The sequence below is a fragment of the Drosophila subpulchrella genome, chromosome 3R (genome assembly GCF_014743375.2).
Source record: "Drosophila subpulchrella strain 33 F10 #4 breed RU33 chromosome 3R, RU_Dsub_v1.1 Primary Assembly, whole genome shotgun sequence".
NCBI lineage: Eukaryota > Metazoa > Arthropoda > Insecta > Diptera > Drosophilidae > Drosophila > Drosophila subpulchrella.
In genome coordinates, this window is record NC_050609.1 from 16,229,929 (window position 1) to 16,249,762 (window position 19,834).

General features: G+C 45.0%; 8 protein-coding genes across 10 annotated transcripts in view; 7 read left to right on the plus strand and 1 right to left on the minus strand.

Annotated features, from left to right (window-relative positions):
* Positions 1 to 19,834, minus strand: part of LOC119545695 (RYamide receptor) — a 64,386-nt gene that overhangs the window by 35,708 nt on the left and 8,844 nt on the right. The gene's annotated exons all lie outside the window — the stretch shown is intronic.
* LOC119545697 (phospholipase A1) lies at positions 1,891 to 3,012 on the plus strand. The gene is made up of 2 exons (XM_037851450.1): positions 1,891 to 1,939; positions 2,005 to 3,012. The coding sequence occupies exons 1-2, from the start codon at positions 1,900 to 1,902 to the stop codon at positions 2,988 to 2,990; spliced, it is 1,026 nt and encodes a 341-aa protein (XP_037707378.1). The 5' UTR covers positions 1,891 to 1,899; the 3' UTR covers positions 2,991 to 3,012.
* On the plus strand, positions 5,248 to 6,490 carry LOC119545696 (phospholipase A1 VesT1.02-like). Its single transcript, XM_037851449.1, has 2 exons — positions 5,248 to 5,324; positions 5,385 to 6,490. The coding sequence occupies exons 1-2, from the start codon at positions 5,285 to 5,287 to the stop codon at positions 6,368 to 6,370; spliced, it is 1,026 nt and encodes a 341-aa protein (XP_037707377.1). The 5' UTR covers positions 5,248 to 5,284; the 3' UTR covers positions 6,371 to 6,490.
* LOC119545699 (phospholipase A1 VesT1.02-like) lies at positions 7,496 to 8,646 on the plus strand. Its single transcript, XM_037851451.1, has 2 exons — positions 7,496 to 7,555; positions 7,612 to 8,646. The coding sequence occupies exons 1-2, from the start codon at positions 7,516 to 7,518 to the stop codon at positions 8,589 to 8,591; spliced, it is 1,020 nt and encodes a 339-aa protein (XP_037707379.1). The 5' UTR covers positions 7,496 to 7,515; the 3' UTR covers positions 8,592 to 8,646.
* On the plus strand, positions 9,176 to 10,292 carry LOC119545702 (phospholipase A1 VesT1.02-like). The gene is made up of 2 exons (XM_037851455.1): positions 9,176 to 9,222; positions 9,285 to 10,292. Exons 1-2 carry the CDS (start codon positions 9,183 to 9,185, stop codon positions 10,256 to 10,258), a joined length of 1,014 nt encoding a protein of 337 aa, XP_037707383.1. The 5' UTR covers positions 9,176 to 9,182; the 3' UTR covers positions 10,259 to 10,292.
* LOC119545701 (phospholipase A1 2-like) lies at positions 11,279 to 12,394 on the plus strand. Its single transcript, XM_037851453.1, has 2 exons — positions 11,279 to 11,327; positions 11,388 to 12,394. Exons 1-2 carry the CDS (start codon positions 11,288 to 11,290, stop codon positions 12,359 to 12,361), a joined length of 1,014 nt encoding a protein of 337 aa, XP_037707381.1. The 5' UTR covers positions 11,279 to 11,287; the 3' UTR covers positions 12,362 to 12,394.
* LOC119545700 (phospholipase A1-like) lies at positions 13,354 to 14,540 on the plus strand. The gene is made up of 2 exons (XM_037851452.1): positions 13,354 to 13,452; positions 13,516 to 14,540. The coding sequence occupies exons 1-2, from the start codon at positions 13,413 to 13,415 to the stop codon at positions 14,487 to 14,489; spliced, it is 1,014 nt and encodes a 337-aa protein (XP_037707380.1). The 5' UTR covers positions 13,354 to 13,412; the 3' UTR covers positions 14,490 to 14,540.
* Positions 15,063 to 19,783, plus strand: LOC119553849 (proteoglycan 4-like). Its single transcript, XM_037864498.1, has 3 exons — positions 15,063 to 15,102; positions 15,162 to 15,438; positions 15,496 to 19,783. Exons 1-3 carry the CDS (start codon positions 15,063 to 15,065, stop codon positions 19,781 to 19,783), a joined length of 4,605 nt encoding a protein of 1,534 aa, XP_037720426.1.

Consider the following 19,834-nt stretch of genomic DNA (forward strand, 5'->3'; position numbering starts at 1 on the left):
CTATGAATACGATATTAAAAGCAAACATTAGATTTATTTACATTTACGTCAGCTATCAGTTCTAACAAAGTTGTAAAGGCAATTGAAAATCAGCAATCAAATATCAACTTGACATATGTGGGGGGTTAAAGTAATTTAAACGTGGGTCTGTCGAAACGTTGACATGTACTTTATTAAGTCAGCTTCACTTCGTTTTAATATCTTGCTGAATGAACTCTGACATCTCTCACCACCCACTCATCCACCCACAGGCAAGGACAGGATAAGGTTATCAAGTGGGTAAATTATTTATTTCAGCACCATAATGAGGTTGGGACTTTCGCAAGTGTCTGAGTCGTGTGTGGAATCTCTCTCTGTTTTTGTTTATCCCTGCAAATTCCTCGATGCGGGAGACTTCTTCAGAAATTCCCCTTTAGGACGGATTGAAATTGTTTGCTTATTGGCATTTCAGGCTGTTTCCGTAGTTGTTTCCGAGTAAAGGTTGAGGAATTTATTCATTAATGTTATTCAAATAATTTTGTGTTCTGAAATTTTCGATAATCCGGCCATGAAAGTAAATTACGCATCACTTCAAGTGTCATTTGATAACGTAGAGTGCAAAATGAGGTTGCTAATAATGCAAAATATGCGATTATACGAATTCTTTGATAATAGCCTGTCCAAAGTTCAAATTTAAAGATATTTTCTTTTGCTGACAGAAGTGAAGGTTTTCCCTCAATACTATATACCTTCCTCACACAAAAATCACAGCTTCTAAAACATGGTTTAACATGTCGCTGGCAATCAAAAATATATTCATCGATATGCAGCCCTTGATTAATGAACAACTCATCAATTTTGTATTAACAAGAAATGGGAAAATGAGAAAATGTGCGGCGAATGCCAAAACACAGAAAATAATTACACACTAGAAGGGCACTCGTTCATTATTCCGAAGGATACACCTAATAAAGTGAAATAAAAATGGCAACAAATCCAAATTAAAATAGACTTCACAGATCGCTGGCAACTCGAAGGGAAAGGAAAGCCTAGTACATGAAAATAATGACGGTAATAAAATAAAATGCAAAGTATTGACAAAAAATCACGTACAAGAATGGAAAACACACTGTGAATATGTGCGCCATTGTGGATGTAATAACATCTCAAGTTTTCCTGGGAAAAGGCAGCAAATCAGATTATTCAGGCTTAGTTGGCGCCTAAATTTGTTTAACGGGCTTTTAGGCTCGAAGCAAAAAGTAACAGCCAATAACAATGATTTTCGCCAGACACAAAAAGAACAGGTAGGCGACCGCCAAAATGTATTTCATAAATTAAATTTTCTGCCAAGGACAAACAAAGAAAAAAGGCAAACAATAAGATTTTAAATGAAGCTGCGAATTGTTGAAAGGATTTTATGGGCTCAGCGGGCAGTCCTGGCTCCCAAAAATAGAATGGAATTATATTTCATGGTAAGGCAAATAATTATCTTAACTCAATAGCGGGCTATAAATCTTCTTTAAAATGGATTTAAAATGGCGTAATATCCTTGACTTCTGGTCGTGCTTATCTTGTCTTGTCGACATCCCATTAAATGCTAAATATTACAAGATATATTTGAGGTCAAAATCTATCTTAATTGCTAAACAACAAAGCACTTACAGATATTATCTTTTTTTTATATATAAAACATTAAATTCAATCAAATCCACTAAAGTCAGCCAATCAGTTGATAAAGTGCCATCAGATTTGGTAGTCTAAAAAAAAACAATCAGATTATCTTCAATTTACGTGAACCACCTAGTCAGCGAAAGAAATGCCCCTCGTTCTAATCTACAGCAGATAAGTCGACCACCATGGAACCCATAAAAGAGCCATCTAAAGAACTGGACAACCAACAGTTGTGGGTTCTACTGCAATATGAAGACATTCCTGATTTTGGCAATCTTTGCTCTAGCCGGTAAGGACAGCTAACTATCTTTAAAGGATTTTAAGTCTTAAATAAAATGTAATATTTTTCAACAGCTTCGGCTTATGCTCTGGAGGAATCCGAGCGCGTCAATGGCGAGAACGGCTGGTACGTTCCCCAGCTGGACGGCTCCCTCGAGTGGGTGGACAAGGATGTGGCTGAGGAGTGGATGGATTCCCAGGAGAAGCTTGAGGGCCGCGGCCTGACCACCGTTCCCGTGAACTTCTACCTGTTCACCTCCTCCAACCCCTCCAGCAGCAAGCACATCTATGCCACCAAGAAGTCCATTGATGCCTCCAACTTCAATGCTGCCCACCCCACCCGCATTGTGATCCACGGCTGGACCCAGAGCTACCTGAACAGCATGAACTCGGACATCCGCAAGGCCTTCCTCTCCCACGGAGACTACAACGTGATCATCGTCGACTGGGCCCGTGCCCGTTCCGTGGACTACGCCACCTCGGTGATGGCTGTCGCCGCCACCGGAAAGAAGGTTGCCGCCATGATCAACTTCCTGAAGGACAACTACGGACTGAACCTGGGTGACCTCTATGTGATTGGCCACAGCCTGGGAGCCCATGTGGCTGGATATGCCGGCAAGAACACCGATGGCCAGGTGCACACCATTGTGGGTCTGGACCCCGCCCTGCCCCTCTTCAGCTACAACAAGCCCAACAAGCGTCTGAATGCCGACGATGCCTGGTATGTGGAGTCCATCCAGACCAACGGTGGTACCCTGGGATTCCTGAAGCCCATCGGCAAGGGAGCTTTCTACCCCAACGGAGGACAGACCCAGCCCGGATGCCCCCTGGATGTGACCGGAGCCTGCTCCCACGGTCGCTCCACCACCTACTATGCTGAGGCAGTGGCCCAGGATAACTTCGGAAGCATTAAGTGCGGAGACTACGAGTCTGCCGTCGCCAAGGAGTGCGGAAGCACCTACAGCAGCGTTCGCATGGGAGCCGATACCAACGCCTATATGGTCGATGGTGACTTCTATGTGCCCGTGAACAGCAAGGCCCCCTTCGGCATGATTAACTGAACGCTTCACAATAAATACCAATGCTATATACCATATCTGACAAGTCTTTGAATTTAATTATTATACAAAATTCACTCTCCTTTGTTAAATGCTTTCATAGGACATGCCATGTTGTCAGTCACTGGGCTAATTGACATTTTGATGCCCGACTTGTGGTTTATATATCTTTATCAAAAACTCTGTTGCTTGGCCAGTAAATTGTATAAAATCTTAATCATGGGCACCACTTAAACTAATATTATGCTGTTAAGGATCTTCTTGCTACTTGATGCCAAAGTGACGAGTTCTGCAACTAAATATTTACCATACCAGACCAGAAAATCATATCTGATGAAAAAGCCAAAGGCAGAGCCATCTTTTGCTTTTGGCCATGTTTACTTTTGTTGGTCGTTCACATTCTAGCTTACTCAGTACCTACAATGAAATAAATACATTGGAGACTAAACTTAAGTTGAGAGTGGTGGCGGCATTGTTCTTAATGAAATGACAAATTGTGATGCGAATATATTAAAATGTAAATATTTAATTTTTCCATAATATACAGATATACCAAACCTGTTAGGAATTAAGGAACTTATTTGCTACTTCAAAATTCTCTCGGTGCAACCTCCAACATAAACGGCAATATCCTTAGCAATGTCGTCAGAAGCATTTTGCCACTTTGTGTGGCATGTTTGTAATTATAATTAATGAGCAGCCAGCAAGCGCAATTTTGCCCTAGGCAAAGTCAACTATGTATACTGTATTGTATTTGAAGGAACCACCCACCAAGTATTTAAATACGAGCTGCTTTCTCAACGGGTGGTCTGTGGGTCCCAATTAGCTGTGAGTATGCCAAGTATTTGGCTACGAGTATGTGCAGCTGGTGGGTTGAAGATTGAAGACTGCCGCCTCTACTTTAGATTGACGTTAATCATCCGATAGCATATTTTGGGAGCGAGCTCTTGATGCACAAAATACTGATAAGGGGATTGCTTGACCTTTAGCCCGCCCCCACGAAAAAGTTATAGAGCTTTATTTGCCCTCTATCCTTGTTTATGGGCTGTCAAGTTTATTATTTCTTGAGGCTCCTGTGTAAAATTGAAATTTATTGTACCCGTTCTATTTACCCATATGAGGGCAGTGATTTTTTGTGGCCCAAACTCCTCTTAAAGCGGTGGAAAATGTGGTTTGGCTTTCTGGCAACTCATGATGACATAATCCCCTGGAATTCGAGTAAGGGCTGGGATAGGTTTGTATATATGCCTTGTGTGCGAATTGGCCTGCTGTTTTCATTTAATTTGGTTAATCAAACGCTCAAAACTATTTATCAGGATGGTTAGCACGTGCCACTCGATATGCGACACTTTTCAAAATGCTATTAATTCAACATGTTCACTGAATCTGTCACCGAGTTGGGGTCCTGGTCCTCTGCCACCGATATTTTGGTCCTGTGTCCACAAAGGCAACCCCACGTAAACATATTAAATTTTAAAAGTCGTGGGTGGTCTGCGGTTTCTGTTCGCGTTCATATTTGCGTTATTAATTTAATTAGTTTCTCAGTAAGATAGCATAACCTCGAATGAGGCTCATTTCACAAAAGTGCCTGAAAGTATGCAAAAAAAAATAAAATAAAAAAAAATTTACTTCCGTTTAAGTATCTGCATTAAAATGATCATTTCCTGTTAAAAAAAAAACTGGACAAAATGATATTTGCTTGATTGTTTCCTATTTATTTACCCTCACTAAATACCTTCTGTGAGTACTTATACCTTTGATTACAAACCACCAACTGACCGAGATAACGAATGTCGAGCAAAACAAGAACGCACTGAAGTGTTAAATTAAATACCCATTTAATGATACCTACAATTAAGTCCACTTAGCCCGACTTACAGAAGATTAAGTTCGTTGAGGGCACCTCCTGCTGTAATCGACAGCTGATAGTGGATGGATTCGTTGCCATTCAAGACTCGTGCTCCCCTAGATTGGAACTCACATTGACCGACCATATACATGAATTTCCATAGTCATTAACTCGCAAACCTCGAAGAATCAGTTTGCAAATCGACCACGAATGGCGCAATTGAAAAGCCAATCAGTTGATAAAAGTGCCATCTGATTCGGAATTCCTGCAAAAAAAAACACTTGCAATACGGCAAACAATCAGATTAATTTGAATGTACCCAAACCACCCAGTCAGCTCAAGTAATGCCACCCAATTTAATCTTTCGCCGATAACTTGGCCCACTAGGGACGTATAAAAACCCCGGGCTTCGGAATCAGCAACCATCAGTTGTGGGCTCTACTACATTATGAAGACATTCCTGATTTTGGCACTCTTTGCTGTAGCCGGTAAGTTTTAATAACCAATCTTGGAGAAGGAAAATTCCTGAAGAATTCGCTTGCTTTCAGCTTCGGCGCTTCCCTTGGAGGAATCGGAGCGCATCCACGGGGAGAATGGATGGTACATTCCCCAGGAGGATGGCTCCTCCGTGTGGGTAAACATGGATGTTGCCGAGCAGTGGATGGAGGCCCAGGAGCTGCTGGAGGGCCGTGGCTTGACCACCGTTCCCGTTAAGTTCTACCTGTACACCTCTTCGAACCCCACCAAGGGCACGAAGATCACCACCACCACCAAGTCCATCGACGCCTCCAACTTCAATGCTGCCCACCCCACTCGCTTTGTGATCCACGGATGGACGCAGAGCTACACGGCCAGCATGAACAAGGACATCCGCAGTGCCTGGCTCTCCAGGGGAGACTACAACGTGATCATTGTCGACTGGGCCCGTGCCCGTTCCGTGGACTACGCCACCTCCGTCATGGCTGTCGGTTCCACCGGCAAAAAGGTGGCCAACATGATCAACTTCCTGAAGGACAACTACGGACTGAACCTGAATGACGTCTATGTGATTGGCCACAGCCTGGGCGCCCATGTGGCTGGATATGCCGGCAAGAACACCGATGGCCAGGTGCACACCATTGTGGGTCTGGACCCCGCCCTGCCCCTCTTCAGCTACAACAAGCCCAACAAGCGTCTGAATTCGGAGGATGCCTGGTATGTGGAGTCCATCCAGACCAACGGAGGTAACCTCGGATTCCTGAAGCCCATCGGCAAGGGAGCCTTCTACCCCAACGGAGGAAAGAGCCAACCCGGATGCGGACTGGACTTGACTGGTGCCTGCTCCCACGGACGCTCCACCACCTACTATGCTGAGGCAGTGGCCCAGGATAACTTCGGAACCATCAAGTGCGGAGACTACGAGTCTGCAGTTTCCAAGGAGTGCGGCAGCACCTACAGCAGCGTTCGCATGGGAGCCGATACCAACGCCTATATGGTCGACGGTGACTTCTATGTGCCCGTGAACAGCAAGGCCCCCTTCGGCATGATTAACTAGAAGTTAAAAAATAAATTAAGGTCCCAGAAAGTATCGTGGGTTGGTTTTTTGTGGAATATGATGCGTAATCAATCTCTTAGTTTTACAATGTAATATAATAGAGAGATTATATGAGACATATATTTTGGACTATATAATATACAGAGAATATAAAATCCATACCTAATATTTTAATCATACATTTTCTTAATAGTTATTAGAGAAGAAGGGTATATTCGATTCGATATGTAACAGGCAAAAGCGTTTTCGACCCGACTCAAACTAGCCATTTTTAAAGATTTTGTAAATGTGGTTTTGTTCTGTTTATCAATACATATTAACCTATCTGCAAAATGTTCAAGTCGGACCATTCATTAGGAACCACATGACCAAATATCTCCATCTCCCTAGCGCTCCCTTTAGCTGAGTAACGGGTATCTGATAGTTGAGGCACTCGACTATAGCGTTCTTCCTTGTTTTTATTCTTGATCCATGATTCATATTTAACCATGAGCAAATCTGTTTGATTGAACAAAAAAAAGAATAAATCTGGCCCATGCTTAGGAACGGGTGTCAGAATTAACCTTGGTATTCCTTCAATGAACTTCCTTATCGGATTTAGACGATCATAAAACATAGCATTGTTCAACCAGCTGTTTAAGTTTATTGACATTTATGGCTGCACTTGACCATTTCGGATTTCCTTGGCAGTTAGTCACAGCGTAACAACGATTTTACTGAAGAAAGAAAAAATAATAATTGGCAAGCAATACAAATTTTCCAGTTGTAAAAAGATAATCCCTTATACTACTTTACAAAAAATAACTGTCAGACTTCAAACCGGACTTTCATGTATCTAATATGCCCTACTACTTCCGATCGAGTTCAGAGTCTTGACCCTGAACGTTATCATTGCGTTGATGCAAGTTCTAAAGCTTAACTGGATTAACTTCCGCTCTTATCAGCTGGAGAAAACCATACGCTATCAAAGTACCTACCATGTATTTGTTCTAATCTTTTGTATCGACCCTATCTTAGTGTTCAGAAGCTGTCAAAGCTCTAGAGTGTTTACTGATATTAAATGGTGATTACAGTGATTATAACCGTCCTATAAAAGGCAGGGAACAAGTGCTCTCTTCAGCACAATTGTTGTGAGGCCCCCCAACATGAAGGTGTTTTTTGTTCTAGCTACTTTGCTGGCAGCAGGTAAGTTTTTCTATAGATCGTGTTTTTAAAGATATATATTATTACAATCCTTATAGTGTCCGCCCTGCCCATTGAGGAGCGCGTCAATGGCGAGAATGGCTGGTTCATTCCCAAGATTGATGGAAGCTTTGAGTGGATGGAGATGAAGGATGCCGAGGAGCTGTTGGCCAATGGAGCCCAGATGGAGGGACGAATCAGCACCAACGCAGTGAACTTCTACCTGTACACCAAGTCCAACCCCACCGATGGCAAGGAGATCAAGGCCAGTGCAGGATCTGTGGACGCCTCCCACTTCAACAAGGACCATGGCACCCGCTTTGTGATCCACGGCTGGACCCAGAGGTACACCGACGACATGAACACCCGCATCACCAAGGCCTGGTTGTCCAAGGGCGACTACAACGTGATCGTCGTGGACTGGGCCCGTGCCCGTTCCGTGGAGTACGCCTCCTCCGTCCTGGCTGTTCCTGGAGCAGGAGCCAAGGTTGGTGAGATGATCAAGTACCTGCACGAACACCATGGACTGGACTACGACAGCCTGGAGGTGATTGGCCACAGCCTGGGAGCCCATGTTGCCGGATACGCTGGAAAGACCGTTGGAGACCAGAACGTCCACACCATTGTGGGTCTGGATCCCGCCCTGCCCCTCTTCAGCTACGACAAGCCCAGCAAGCGTCTGTCCACCGACGATGCCCACTACGTGGAGTCCATTCAGACCAACGGCGGCAAGCTGGGATTCCTGAAGCCCATCGGCAAGGGAGCCTTCTATCCGAACGGAGGAAAAACCCAGCCCGGCTGCGGACTGGACGTTACCGGATCCTGCTCCCATGGACGCTCCGTGCTCTACTACGCCGAGGCCGTCACCGAGGACAACTTCGGAAGCATTAAGTGCGGAGATTACGAGGACGCCGTCGCCAAGAAATGCGGTAGCACCTACAGCAGCGTCCGCATGGGAGCCATTACCAATGCCTACATGGTCGATGGTGACTACTACGTCCCCGTGAACAGTGAGGCTCCCTTCGGCAAGATTGAATAGGGTCCATCCATCCTAATCATTATCTAAATAAAATACCCAAATGAATACTCCAAAAAATACAGTCTTACTTTACTTGCTAAGATTTGTTTGATTAAATTTCTAACAGGTACATATATCAGGCATATTAATTAAATGTATATTAAATTAAATAATTTTGTTAAATGAACCTATGTTTAATTAAAAAACTCAAGTTCATTTTAAGAGTGTCGATGATTCGGTTTTGTAGTACATTTTTTTTAACCTCTAAATTATACTCAGCAGCACCCAATTATTTCGACAAAGTACTTATAGCTGAAGTGCACAGGGATTTTCGAACCACTTAACAGCTAGTGATTAAATATAAAAAAGATTACAAATATTTTTAGCACTATTTTTGAGGTTTCTCTTTGTCACTTGGAAACTATTCATACGCATAATATATATTGGGAACTACAAATATTATCATTTATAACCAATATAATTTTTATAAGTGATAATATTATCATAAAATAACTCTATCCTGATCTCAAGTGTTCCAGCTATTGATAACTTACAGACTATAAAAACGCTGGTAAAATGGTTTAGCTCACTAGATTCTGTGGAGATATCAATATGAGACTGTTCGTAGCACTAGTGGTCTCATTTGCAGCAGGTGAGTTTTATAAAGTATCTAAGAAGAATAGTTTTGTAATTCCAACATATCTTTGCTTGTAGTAAGTGCTCTCCCCATCGAGAATCCCGTCAACGGCGAGAATGGATGGTTTGTGCCCCAAGAAGATGGTAGCTTTGAGTGGATGAACATAGAAGACGCTGAGGAACTCTTAGAGAGAAGTGAGCCCTCTGAAAGTCGTTCCAATGTCGTCTCCTTCTACCTGTTCACCAAACATAACCCAACCGAGGGCAAAGAGATTAGGGCCGATGCGTCCTCAATTGAAGACTCTCATTTCGATAAGAACCATGGCACTCGTTTTGTGATCCATGGATGGAAAGGACGTTACACCGATAGCATGAATGTCAAGATCACAAAGGCCTGGCTTTCAAAGGGGTACTATAACGTGATCGTTGTTAACTGGGATCGCTCCCAGTCGGTGGACTATGTTTCTTCAGTGAGAGCTGTTCCTGGAGCTGGAACCAAAGTGGGAGAGATGATAGAATACCTTTACCAACATCACGACATGTCCCTGGAGAGTCTGGAGGTTATTGGACACAGCTTGGGTGCCCATGTTGCTGGCTATGCCGGAAAGCATGTGGGGGACAAAAGGGTCCACACAATAGTTGGTCTAGATCCCGCCATGCCTCTATTTAGCTACGATAAGCCCGACAAGCGTCTGTCCACCGAGGATGCCTTCTATGTGGAGTCCATCCAGACCAATGGGGGAGAAAAGGGCTTTCTTAAGCCCATTGGCAAGGGCACCTTCTACCCGAATGGAGGGAGGAAACAACCAGGATGTGGTACTGACATTGGAGGAACCTGCTCCCACGAGCGATCCGTGACCTACTATGTGGAGGCTGTTACCGAGGATAACTTCGGTACCATCAAGTGCAACGATTACCAGGATGCGTTGGCCAATGAGTGTGGAAGATCCCATAGTGGAGTTCGAATGGGAGCAGTAACCAATGCCTACATGGTCGATGGCGACTACTATGTACCAGTTAACAGTCAGACTCCCTTCGGCAATATCGAATAGAGTCCTGTCATAAAATATATTCCATAACTTACAAAAGCACTAAAAAATACTTTAAGATAACATTCCACTTTTAAGTCTTAAGTTAAAACCCTACCATACTTTACCTTAACTAGATAGATATGTTTTGTACAATTTCTTATGATCAATTGCATTAGTACATCGTCATTATTAGTTGCCTCACTATTTAATCTTATAATTATTCTTCGTTTTAAGAGTGTCGATGATTTGTTTTTGTAGTCGACTTTGGTTTTAGAACGCACTTATAGCTGAAGTGCATTGGCATTTTCAATCCATTCAAAGTATAAGTGGTGTAGACTTATTTTAACATTGTTATTTGCCCTCCTTAAATAGTTATATATTTGCGAACCCTTTAATTTTTCATTATATATGAATATTACAATGATTATATTACTTTGTATATCTTGGATCTTTGGATATCACATTTCAAATACTTATCAAATAAGTACACAATTAGTATTTTCATTTCCATATATATACAATTATAATAAAATGATATCATTACCATATGTATCAACCATACCATATCTATCAAGTGATATTTCCTTCTTGATCTGAAGTGCACTGCAATTGATAAGTTAAATGAGATTTTTTTTTAATTATCAATTCCTATCTTACAAATTGTTTAAGTCAGACCATTCATTAAAAAGTTACATTTAACCGCCGCTATGTGGCTCGATGATTTTATTGTATTTTGTTAAAATCAGGCCACCGATAATGTTGTGTAGCGAAAATAAATGTTTTTTAATGATTTATATTTGACGATGAGCAAATCCGTTTGATAAGCCAAAAAAAATAAATATGGCCCACGCTCGAATATTGATGTCATTAAAAAAGGTTCACATGCTTAAATCCATTTGGTGGATTACATTGAAAGCCAATGTTATTTATAATGAGTATTACTATTATCAAATAATACCGATCTCAAGTGTGCTAGCTATTGATAAGTTACAGCGTATAAAAGGGCTGGTAAAATTGATTCAACTCACTAGATTCTAAGGAGATATCAATATGCAAGTGCTCATAGCTCTATCGATCCTTTTTGCATCAGGTGAATTTTAAAACAATCCAGAAGAAAATATGTGCTTACATAATATATCCTTGTTTTAAGTAAGTGCTCTTCCTATCGAGGAGCTTGTGAATGGTGAGAATGGATGGTTTGTGCCCCAAGAAGATGGTAGTTTTGAATGGATGACCATTAAGGACGCCGAGGAGCTTTTAGAGAGCAGTGCTCCCGTCGAAGGTCGTTCCAACGAAGTCTCCTTCTACCTGTATACCCAACAGAATCCCACTGAAGGTCAGCAGATTACTGCAGATGCTTCCACAATTGAAGATTCTCATTTCAATAAGGATCATGGCACTCGATTTGTGATCCATGGATGGAAGGGACGTTACACCGATAGCATGAATGTAGATATTACCAATGCCTGGCTATCGAGGGGCGATTACAACGTAATTGTGGTCAACTGGGATCGCTCTCTCTCTGTGGACTATGCCATGTCCGTACGGGCTGTGCCTGGAGCTGGAACCAAAGTAGGCGAGATGATCGAGTACCTGCACGAACATCACGGCATGTCACTTGAAACTCTTAAGGTAATCGGTCACAGTTTAGGTGCCCATGTGGCTGGTTATGCTGGCAAGCAAGTTGGTAAAAAGAGGGTTCACACAATTGTGGGTCTGGACCCTGCCTTGCCCCTTTTTAGTTACGATACTCCGGAAAAGCGTCTTTCCAGCGAAGACGCCTTCTACGTGGAGTCCATCCAGACCAATGGCGGTGTTAAGGGATTCGTGAAGCCCATTGGGAAGGCAACCTTCTACGTGAGTGGAGGAAAGAAGCAACCAGGATGTGGAGTAGACCTTGCCGGAACCTGTTCCCATGCACGATCTGTGCTCTACTACGCCGAGGCCGTTACCAAGGATAGTTTCGGAACCATCCAGTGCCAGGATTATCAGGCTGCCTTGGATAATAAATGTGGCAGCACCTTCAGCAGCGTTCGCGTGGCAGAGGATAGGAATGCCAACACTGTGGAGGGCTACTTCTACGTGCCGGTAAACAGAGAGGCTCCATTCGGTAATACCGAATAAGTAAATATCAACAAAATATCAATAAAATGAGCTTCCAAAAAACAAGCGGTCTATTTGTGTCGGTTTATCTGCATCATGATAAAAGTCTCAGGGGGTTCTAATCACTGTCACAGAGCCAAGTGTTTGGTCGTACGTCAGTGGATAAGGACAAGAAAACCCATCCTCATTAAAATGCTAGTCGCCATTCATGACGAGTCTTCTGCAGCAGTCAAGGTCACGTCGTCTTTAGATAATATGCATTTTGAATCAATTCGATTAATAGGAGGTAATAACTGTGCGACTTCTTTATTGTTACAATAACTTATATGTATACTAAGATATACTTGTTGATTTCAATATATGAAGTTCCAAAAGTACATTAAATATCAATGTAATATTGAAACACCTGATTAATAGTGACATGAAAGATTTTATTGATACACAAGTCATTTATTTCAAAAGCTAATCGCAAAGAGCTTAAGCGATTAATGTTGTGTTCATATTGGTCACCAGCTGTATTGTTATGACAGCGAATTTATTGATTACAGTTGACAGGTATTTGAACTCTTAATTTTGAAGCTCACTTTTAATAATAATCAAATTTTGATGAGGCCATTTTAGGTATAGATTACAGTATAGATTTAAATCTTTTTTAAATACCCAGAGTAATTTTATGACAAAAATACCTTTTTAATTTTGGCGAGTTGATAGTCTATCTAGGCACATGCAGATGATAATAGCGCTGATTGAATAATACGTCAGCTACTGCTGAAATTGTTGCCTATCAGAAACGTGAAACACTTCAAAGGGCCACGAGGCGCGAAAGAAATCAATTCAATCAAATTAAATTCAAGATGGACATTCTGCTTAGACCAGATTGCCGAAACACACGAAACCCGCATCCACAACCTTATCGAGGCTAACGAATGGTCCGAGTGGCCAATTCAGTGGCCTATCTCAAGTGGCAACCTTAAATATGTCTACGATTTGATCGGACGATGGGACCCACCATCCATATAAAGAACCCCCACGCCACCCACAGTAGTTAGTTGAAGTTGACTTTGCAGCAATCATGAAACTGTTCTTGGCTCTGGCCTTCTGTGTCCTGGCGGGTAAGGTCCATAATGGTAAAATCTCAGACCATTTATAACTGAGCTCTGCTTGTATACTTTCAGCTAATGCCGTTGAAGTTCGTGAGAACGGTGAGAACGGATGGTATGTGCCCCAGGCCGATGGAAGCATGGAGTGGATGGACCGCGAGTTCGCCGAGGCCTACTTGGAGACCAAGAACCGTATGGAGGGTCGCAGCCTCCTGAACCCTGTTACTTTCTACCTGTACACCAACAACAACCGCGATTCTCCCCAGGAGATCAAGGCTACTTCGGCATCGATCTCAGGCTCCCACTTTAATCCTGACCACCCCACCCGCTTCACCATCCACGGTTGGTCCTCCAGCAAGGATGACTTCATCAACTATGGAGTCCGCGATGCCTGGTTCACCCACGGTGATATGAACATGATTGCCGTCGACTGGTCCCGTGCTCGTTCCTACGACTACGCCTCCTCTGTGCTGGCTGTTCCCGGAGTGGGTGAGCAGGTGGCCAACCTGATCAACTTCATGCGCACCAACCACGGCCTGAACCTGGACAACACCATGGTGATTGGCCACAGCTTGGGCGCCCATGTCTCTGGTTATGCCGGCAAGAACGTGAAGAACGGCCAGGTGCACACCATCATTGGTCTGGACCCCGCCCTGCCCCTCTTCAGTTACGATTCCCCCAACAAGCGTCTCAGCTCCACCGATGCCTACTATGTTGAGTCCATCCAGACGGACGGAGGTACCCTGGGATTCCTGAAGCCCATCGGCAAGGGAGCTTTCTACCCCAACGGAGGAAAGAGCCAGCCCGGATGCGGTATTGATCTGACCGGAGCCTGTGCCCACAGCCGATCGGTGATCTACTACGCCGAGTCCGTGACGGAGAACAACTTCCCCACCATGCGTTGCGGTGACTACGAGGAGGCTGTTTCCAAGTCCTGTGGTAGCTCCTACAGCACCGTCCGCATGGGAGCCACCACCAACGCCTACATGGTGTCCGGAGATTACTACGTTCCCGTCCGTAGCGATGCTCCCTACGGCATGGGCAACTAAGTCCAATCTTTAGTCAAATAAATTGAATGAAAGCTCTGTGAGCGAAAGCAATCCCTATTGAGCTTTATTCTACTGATACTCGGGGTTACTATCGTGGATCGCAAGTTTGGGCTATGGCTGTATGACACCTACCTTATAATTATATAGCTTTATTTTTATTGGGTACATAAAGCTTTTAAATGGCTTTCAGGAGTCAAGGATGACATATCAATTTCTTACTGAATTTCCAACACCGAATTTATTGAGGTTTTTCAAATAGTTACTTCTCAAATTGTAACAATTGTTGTTAACAGCAGTTGTTTTTATTTAAATAATTAATTCATTAGATTATCTTACATTCACTTATCTCTTATCTATTAAAACTGTAAAACCCAAAGTTTTGTTAAGTTTCCTAGAATTCTGTTAAGTGCTTATAACGTCACTTTTTTCCGGGGGATTTGAATCGCACTGATTAGAAGGGATCTAATCACTTCGCTGTTGTTGCGCAGATTTTAACTTCCAATATGCAGACGGAAGGTATAAATAGTAGTACCAAGTGTAGCCATTAGACCATTCAAAAAAATTTCTTCAACGATGAGATTGTGCTTCCTTGTGCTGAGCTGCGTGATAGCAGGTAAAGACTTAGCACTTTTTGTAAAAAAAATTCCGTAACTATACATAAATCGTTTACAGCCAGCGCCTGGCCCGTTGACCAAGTTTCGGTTCGAGTTCATGGCGTCAACGGATGGTTTGTCCCTCAAATGGAGGGCGGCCTAAGATGGATTGGCAAAACGGAGGGAGAGCGCAAGTTAGAATATTACGAGGCTCAGGAGGCATTGGAAGGTCGTTGGTCCACCAACACGGTCAAGTTCTACCTCTACACACTGCAGAATCCCGACACTGGACTGGAGATTAAGGCCACTAAGGATTCTATCGATGCCTCATTTTTTAATCCCGAAAATCCAACTATGTGAGTGTTTTTAATAGTATATATTTATACATACTATACTAACTAATGTTTCTGCAGAATTACAATTCACGGCTGGAACTCAAACTACAAAGATGGTGTAAACACCAGGATAGCCGACGCCTGGTTCCAGTACGGTGACCACAACATGATTGCCGTGGACTGGTCCCGTGGACGTTCCTTGGATTATGCCACCTCAGTAGCCGCATGCCCAGGAGCTGGCAAGAAAATCGCAGCACTTGTGGATTTTCTGGTTCAAGAATACGGCATCCGTCTGGACACTCTGGAAGTAGTTGGCTTCAGTTTGGGTGCCCATGTGGCTGGACAAACGGCCAAGCAAGTGTCCACCGGAAAGGTGGGCAAGGTAGTGGGCTTGGACCCGGCCTCTCCCTTCATCAGTTACTCCAACTCTGAAAAACGACTGCACAGCGATGATGCCGTGTATGTGGAGTCCATCCAGACCAACGGCGCCCTCTTGGGCTTCTCCGAGCCAATCGGTAAGGCTGCCTTCTACATGAACGGAGGTAGGACCCAGCCAGGTTGTGGAATCGATCTAACCGGCAGTTGCTCGCACACTCGAGCAGTGCTGTACTACGTAGAGGCACTGCTGTGGAACAACTTCCCCTCGAGGAAGTGCGAGACCTACCAGGATGCCAATAAGAACGCCTGTGGCGATCAATACAGTTCTATCTTGATGGGTGCTATAATAAACACATTAGTGGCTGAGGGTATCTTCTATGTTCCGGTAAACAAAGAATCTCCGTACGGAGTTGGAGAAATAAACAATGACGGTGGAACCACAGTGTCTCCTGTAACTACCACTGTGGTCCCAACAACAACTAAGAAACCAGAAGAGCCATCTACTACAGCCGAAGAAACAGAAACGACAACCGAGGAGCCCGAAGAATCTTCTTCAACTAGCAAAAAACCTGAAGAAGCCTCCACTACTACCGAGGAACCAGAAGAGTCGACCGTTGCTCCAGTGGAGTCCACAACCGAAGAGCCCGAGGAGGACTCTACGACATCCAAAAAACCTGAAGATCCCACTACAACCGAGGAACCGGATGAGACGACTTCTGCTCCAGAGGAATCGACAACCGAGGAACCCATAGAGGACTCTACAACAACCAAAAAACCTGAAGATCCCACATCAACCGACGAACCAGAAGAGTCGTCTGCTGCTCCAGAAGAATCGACAACCGAAGAGCTCGAGGAGGACTCTACAACAACCAAGAAATCTGAAGATCCCACTACGACTGACGAGCCAGAAGAGTCGACCGCTGCTCCAGAGGAGTCCACAACCGAAAAGCCCGAGGAGGACTCTACAACAACCAAGAAACCTGAAGATCCCACTACGACCGACGAGCCAGAAGAATCGACCGCTGCTCCAGAGGAGTCCACAACCGAAGAGCCCGAGGAGGACTCTACAACAACCAATACACCTAAAGATCCCACTACAACCGAGGAACCGGAAGAGACGACTGCTGCTCCTGAGGAATTCACAACCGAAGAGCCCGAGGAGGACTCTACGACATCCAAAAAACCTGAAGATCCCACTACAACCGAGGAACCGGATGAGACGACTTCTGCTCCAGAGGAATCGACAACCGAGGAACCCATAGAGGACTCTACCACAACCAAAAAACCTGAAGATCCCACATCAACCGACGAACCAGAAGAGTCGACTGCTGCTTCAGAGGAATCGACAACCGAAGAGCTCGAGGAGGACTCTACAACAACCAAGAAACCTCAAGATCCCACTACGACCGACGAGCCAGAAGAGTCGACCGCTGCTCCAGAGGAGTCCACAACAGAAGAGCCCGAGGAGGACTCTACAACAACCAAGAAACCTGAAGATCCCACTACAACCGAAGAACCGGAAGAGACGACTGCTGCTCCTGAGGAATCCACAACCGAAGAGCCCGAGGAGGACTCTACAACAACCAAAAAACCTGAAGATCCCACTACGACCGAGGAGCCGGAAGAGACGACTGCTGCTCCAGAGGAATCCACAACCGAAGAGCCCGAGGAGGACTCTACAACAACCAAAAAACCTGAAGATCCCACTACGACCGACGAGCCAGAAGAATCGACCGCTGCTCCAGAGGAATCGACAACCGAAGAGCCCGAGGAGGACTCTACAACAACCAAAAAACCTGAAGATCCCACTACAACCGAGGAACCGGAAGAGACGACTGCTGCTCCTGAGGAATCCACAACCGAAGAGCCCGAGGAGGACTCTACAACAACCAAAAAACCTAAAGATCCCACTACAACCGACGAACCAGAAGAGTCGACCGCTGCTCCAGAGGAGTCCACAACCGAAGAGCCCGAGGAGGATTCTACAACAACCAAGAAACCTGAAGATTCCACTACAACCGAGGAGCCGGAAGAGACGACTGCTGCTCCAGAGGAAACGACAACCGAAGAACCCATTGAGGACTCTACAACAACCAAGAAACCTGAAGATCCCACTACAACCGAAGATCCGGAAGAGACGACTGCTGCTCCTGAGGAATCCACAACCGAAGAGCCCGAGGAGGACTCTACAACAACCAAAAAACCTGAAGATCCCACTACGACCGAGGAGCCGGAAGAGACGACTGCTGCTCCAGAGGAATCCACAACCGAAGAGCCCGAGGAGGACTCTACAACAACCAAAAAACCTGAAGATCCCACTACGACCGACGAGCCAGAAGAATCGACCGCTGCTCCAGAGGAGTCCACAACCGAAGAGCCCGAGGAGGATTCTACAACAACCAAGAAACCTGAAGATTCCACTACGACCGAGGAGCCGGAAGAGACGACTGCTGCTCCAGAGGAATCCACAACCGAAGAGCCCGAGGAGGACTCTACAACAACCAAAAAACCTGAAGATCCCACTACAACCGACGAACCAGAAGAGTCGACCGCTGCTCCAGAGGAGTCCACAACCGAAGAGCCCGAGGAGGATTCTACAACAACCAAGAAACCTGAAGATCCCACTACAACCGAGGAGCCGGAAGAGACGACTGCTGCTCCAGAGGAAACGACAACCGAAGAACCCATAGAGGACTCTACAACAACCAAAACACCTGAAGATCCCACTACGACCGACGAGCCAGAGGAATCGACCGCTGCTCCAGAGGAATCGACAACCGAAGAGCCCGAGGAGGACTCTACAACAACCAATAAACCTGATGATCCCACTACAACCGAGGAACCGGAAGAGACGACGACTCCTGAGGAATCCACAACCGAAGAGCCCGAGGAGGACTCTACAACAACCAAAAAACCTGAAGATCCCACTACAACCGAGGAACCGGAAGAGACGACGACTCCTGAGGAATCCACAACCGAAGAGCCCGAGGAGGACTCTACAACAACCAAAAAACCTGAAGATCCCACTACAACCGAGGAACCGGAAGAGACGACTGCTGCTCCTGAGGAATCCACAACCGAAGAGCCCGAGGAGGACTCTACAACAACCAATAAACCTGAAGATCCCACTTCAACCGAGGAGCCGGAGGAGACGACTGCTGCTCCAGAGGAAACGACAACCGAAGAACCCATAGAGGACTCTACAACAACCAATAAACCTGAAGATCCCACTACAACCGAGGAGCCGGAGGAGACGACTGCTGCTCCAGAGGAAACGACAACCGAAGAACCCATAGAGGACTCTACAACAACCAAAAAACCTGAAGATCCCACTACAACCGTGGAGCCGGAAGAGACGACTGCTGCTCCAGAGGAAACAACAACCGAAGAGCCCGAGGAGGACTCTACAACAACCAAAAAACCTGAAGATCCCACTACAACCGAGGAACCGGAAGAGACGACTGCTGCTCCAGAGGAAACGACAACCGAAGAGCCCGAGGAGGACTCTACAACAACCAAAAAACCAGAGGAGCCCACTACAACCGAGGATCCAGAAGAGACTACTACAGATGCTCCAGAAGGTTCGACAACCGAAGCACCCGAGCTCCCCACAACAACGAAAAAACCCGAGGAGGCTACAACAACAACCGTAGCACCAGATGTGTCGACTACCACAGATCCAGTAGACGAAGAATCGACGACCGAAGAGCCTGAGGAGGAATCCACAACTGGCGCTCCAGTGGTTCCTACGACAACCCGTAGACCCAATGAGCTTCCTTCCACACCTCCAGAAGTTTCTTCAACAACTTCTTTGCCCATCGAGCGCCCTTCAACAACTGAGGGGCCCCCCGAAGTTCCCACCACATCCGTGGCTCCGGAAATTCCACCAACTAACCCACCCAAGGATGACAATGTGCCCCCTCCGGGCACAAAGAACATTTTCATCTTTAACGTCTTTTTGGTGAACGTAAAAATCGAAAATCACTAAATTCCCGTCCATCTGCGGACGAAAATAATGGCAATAAAATCAAATCAATAT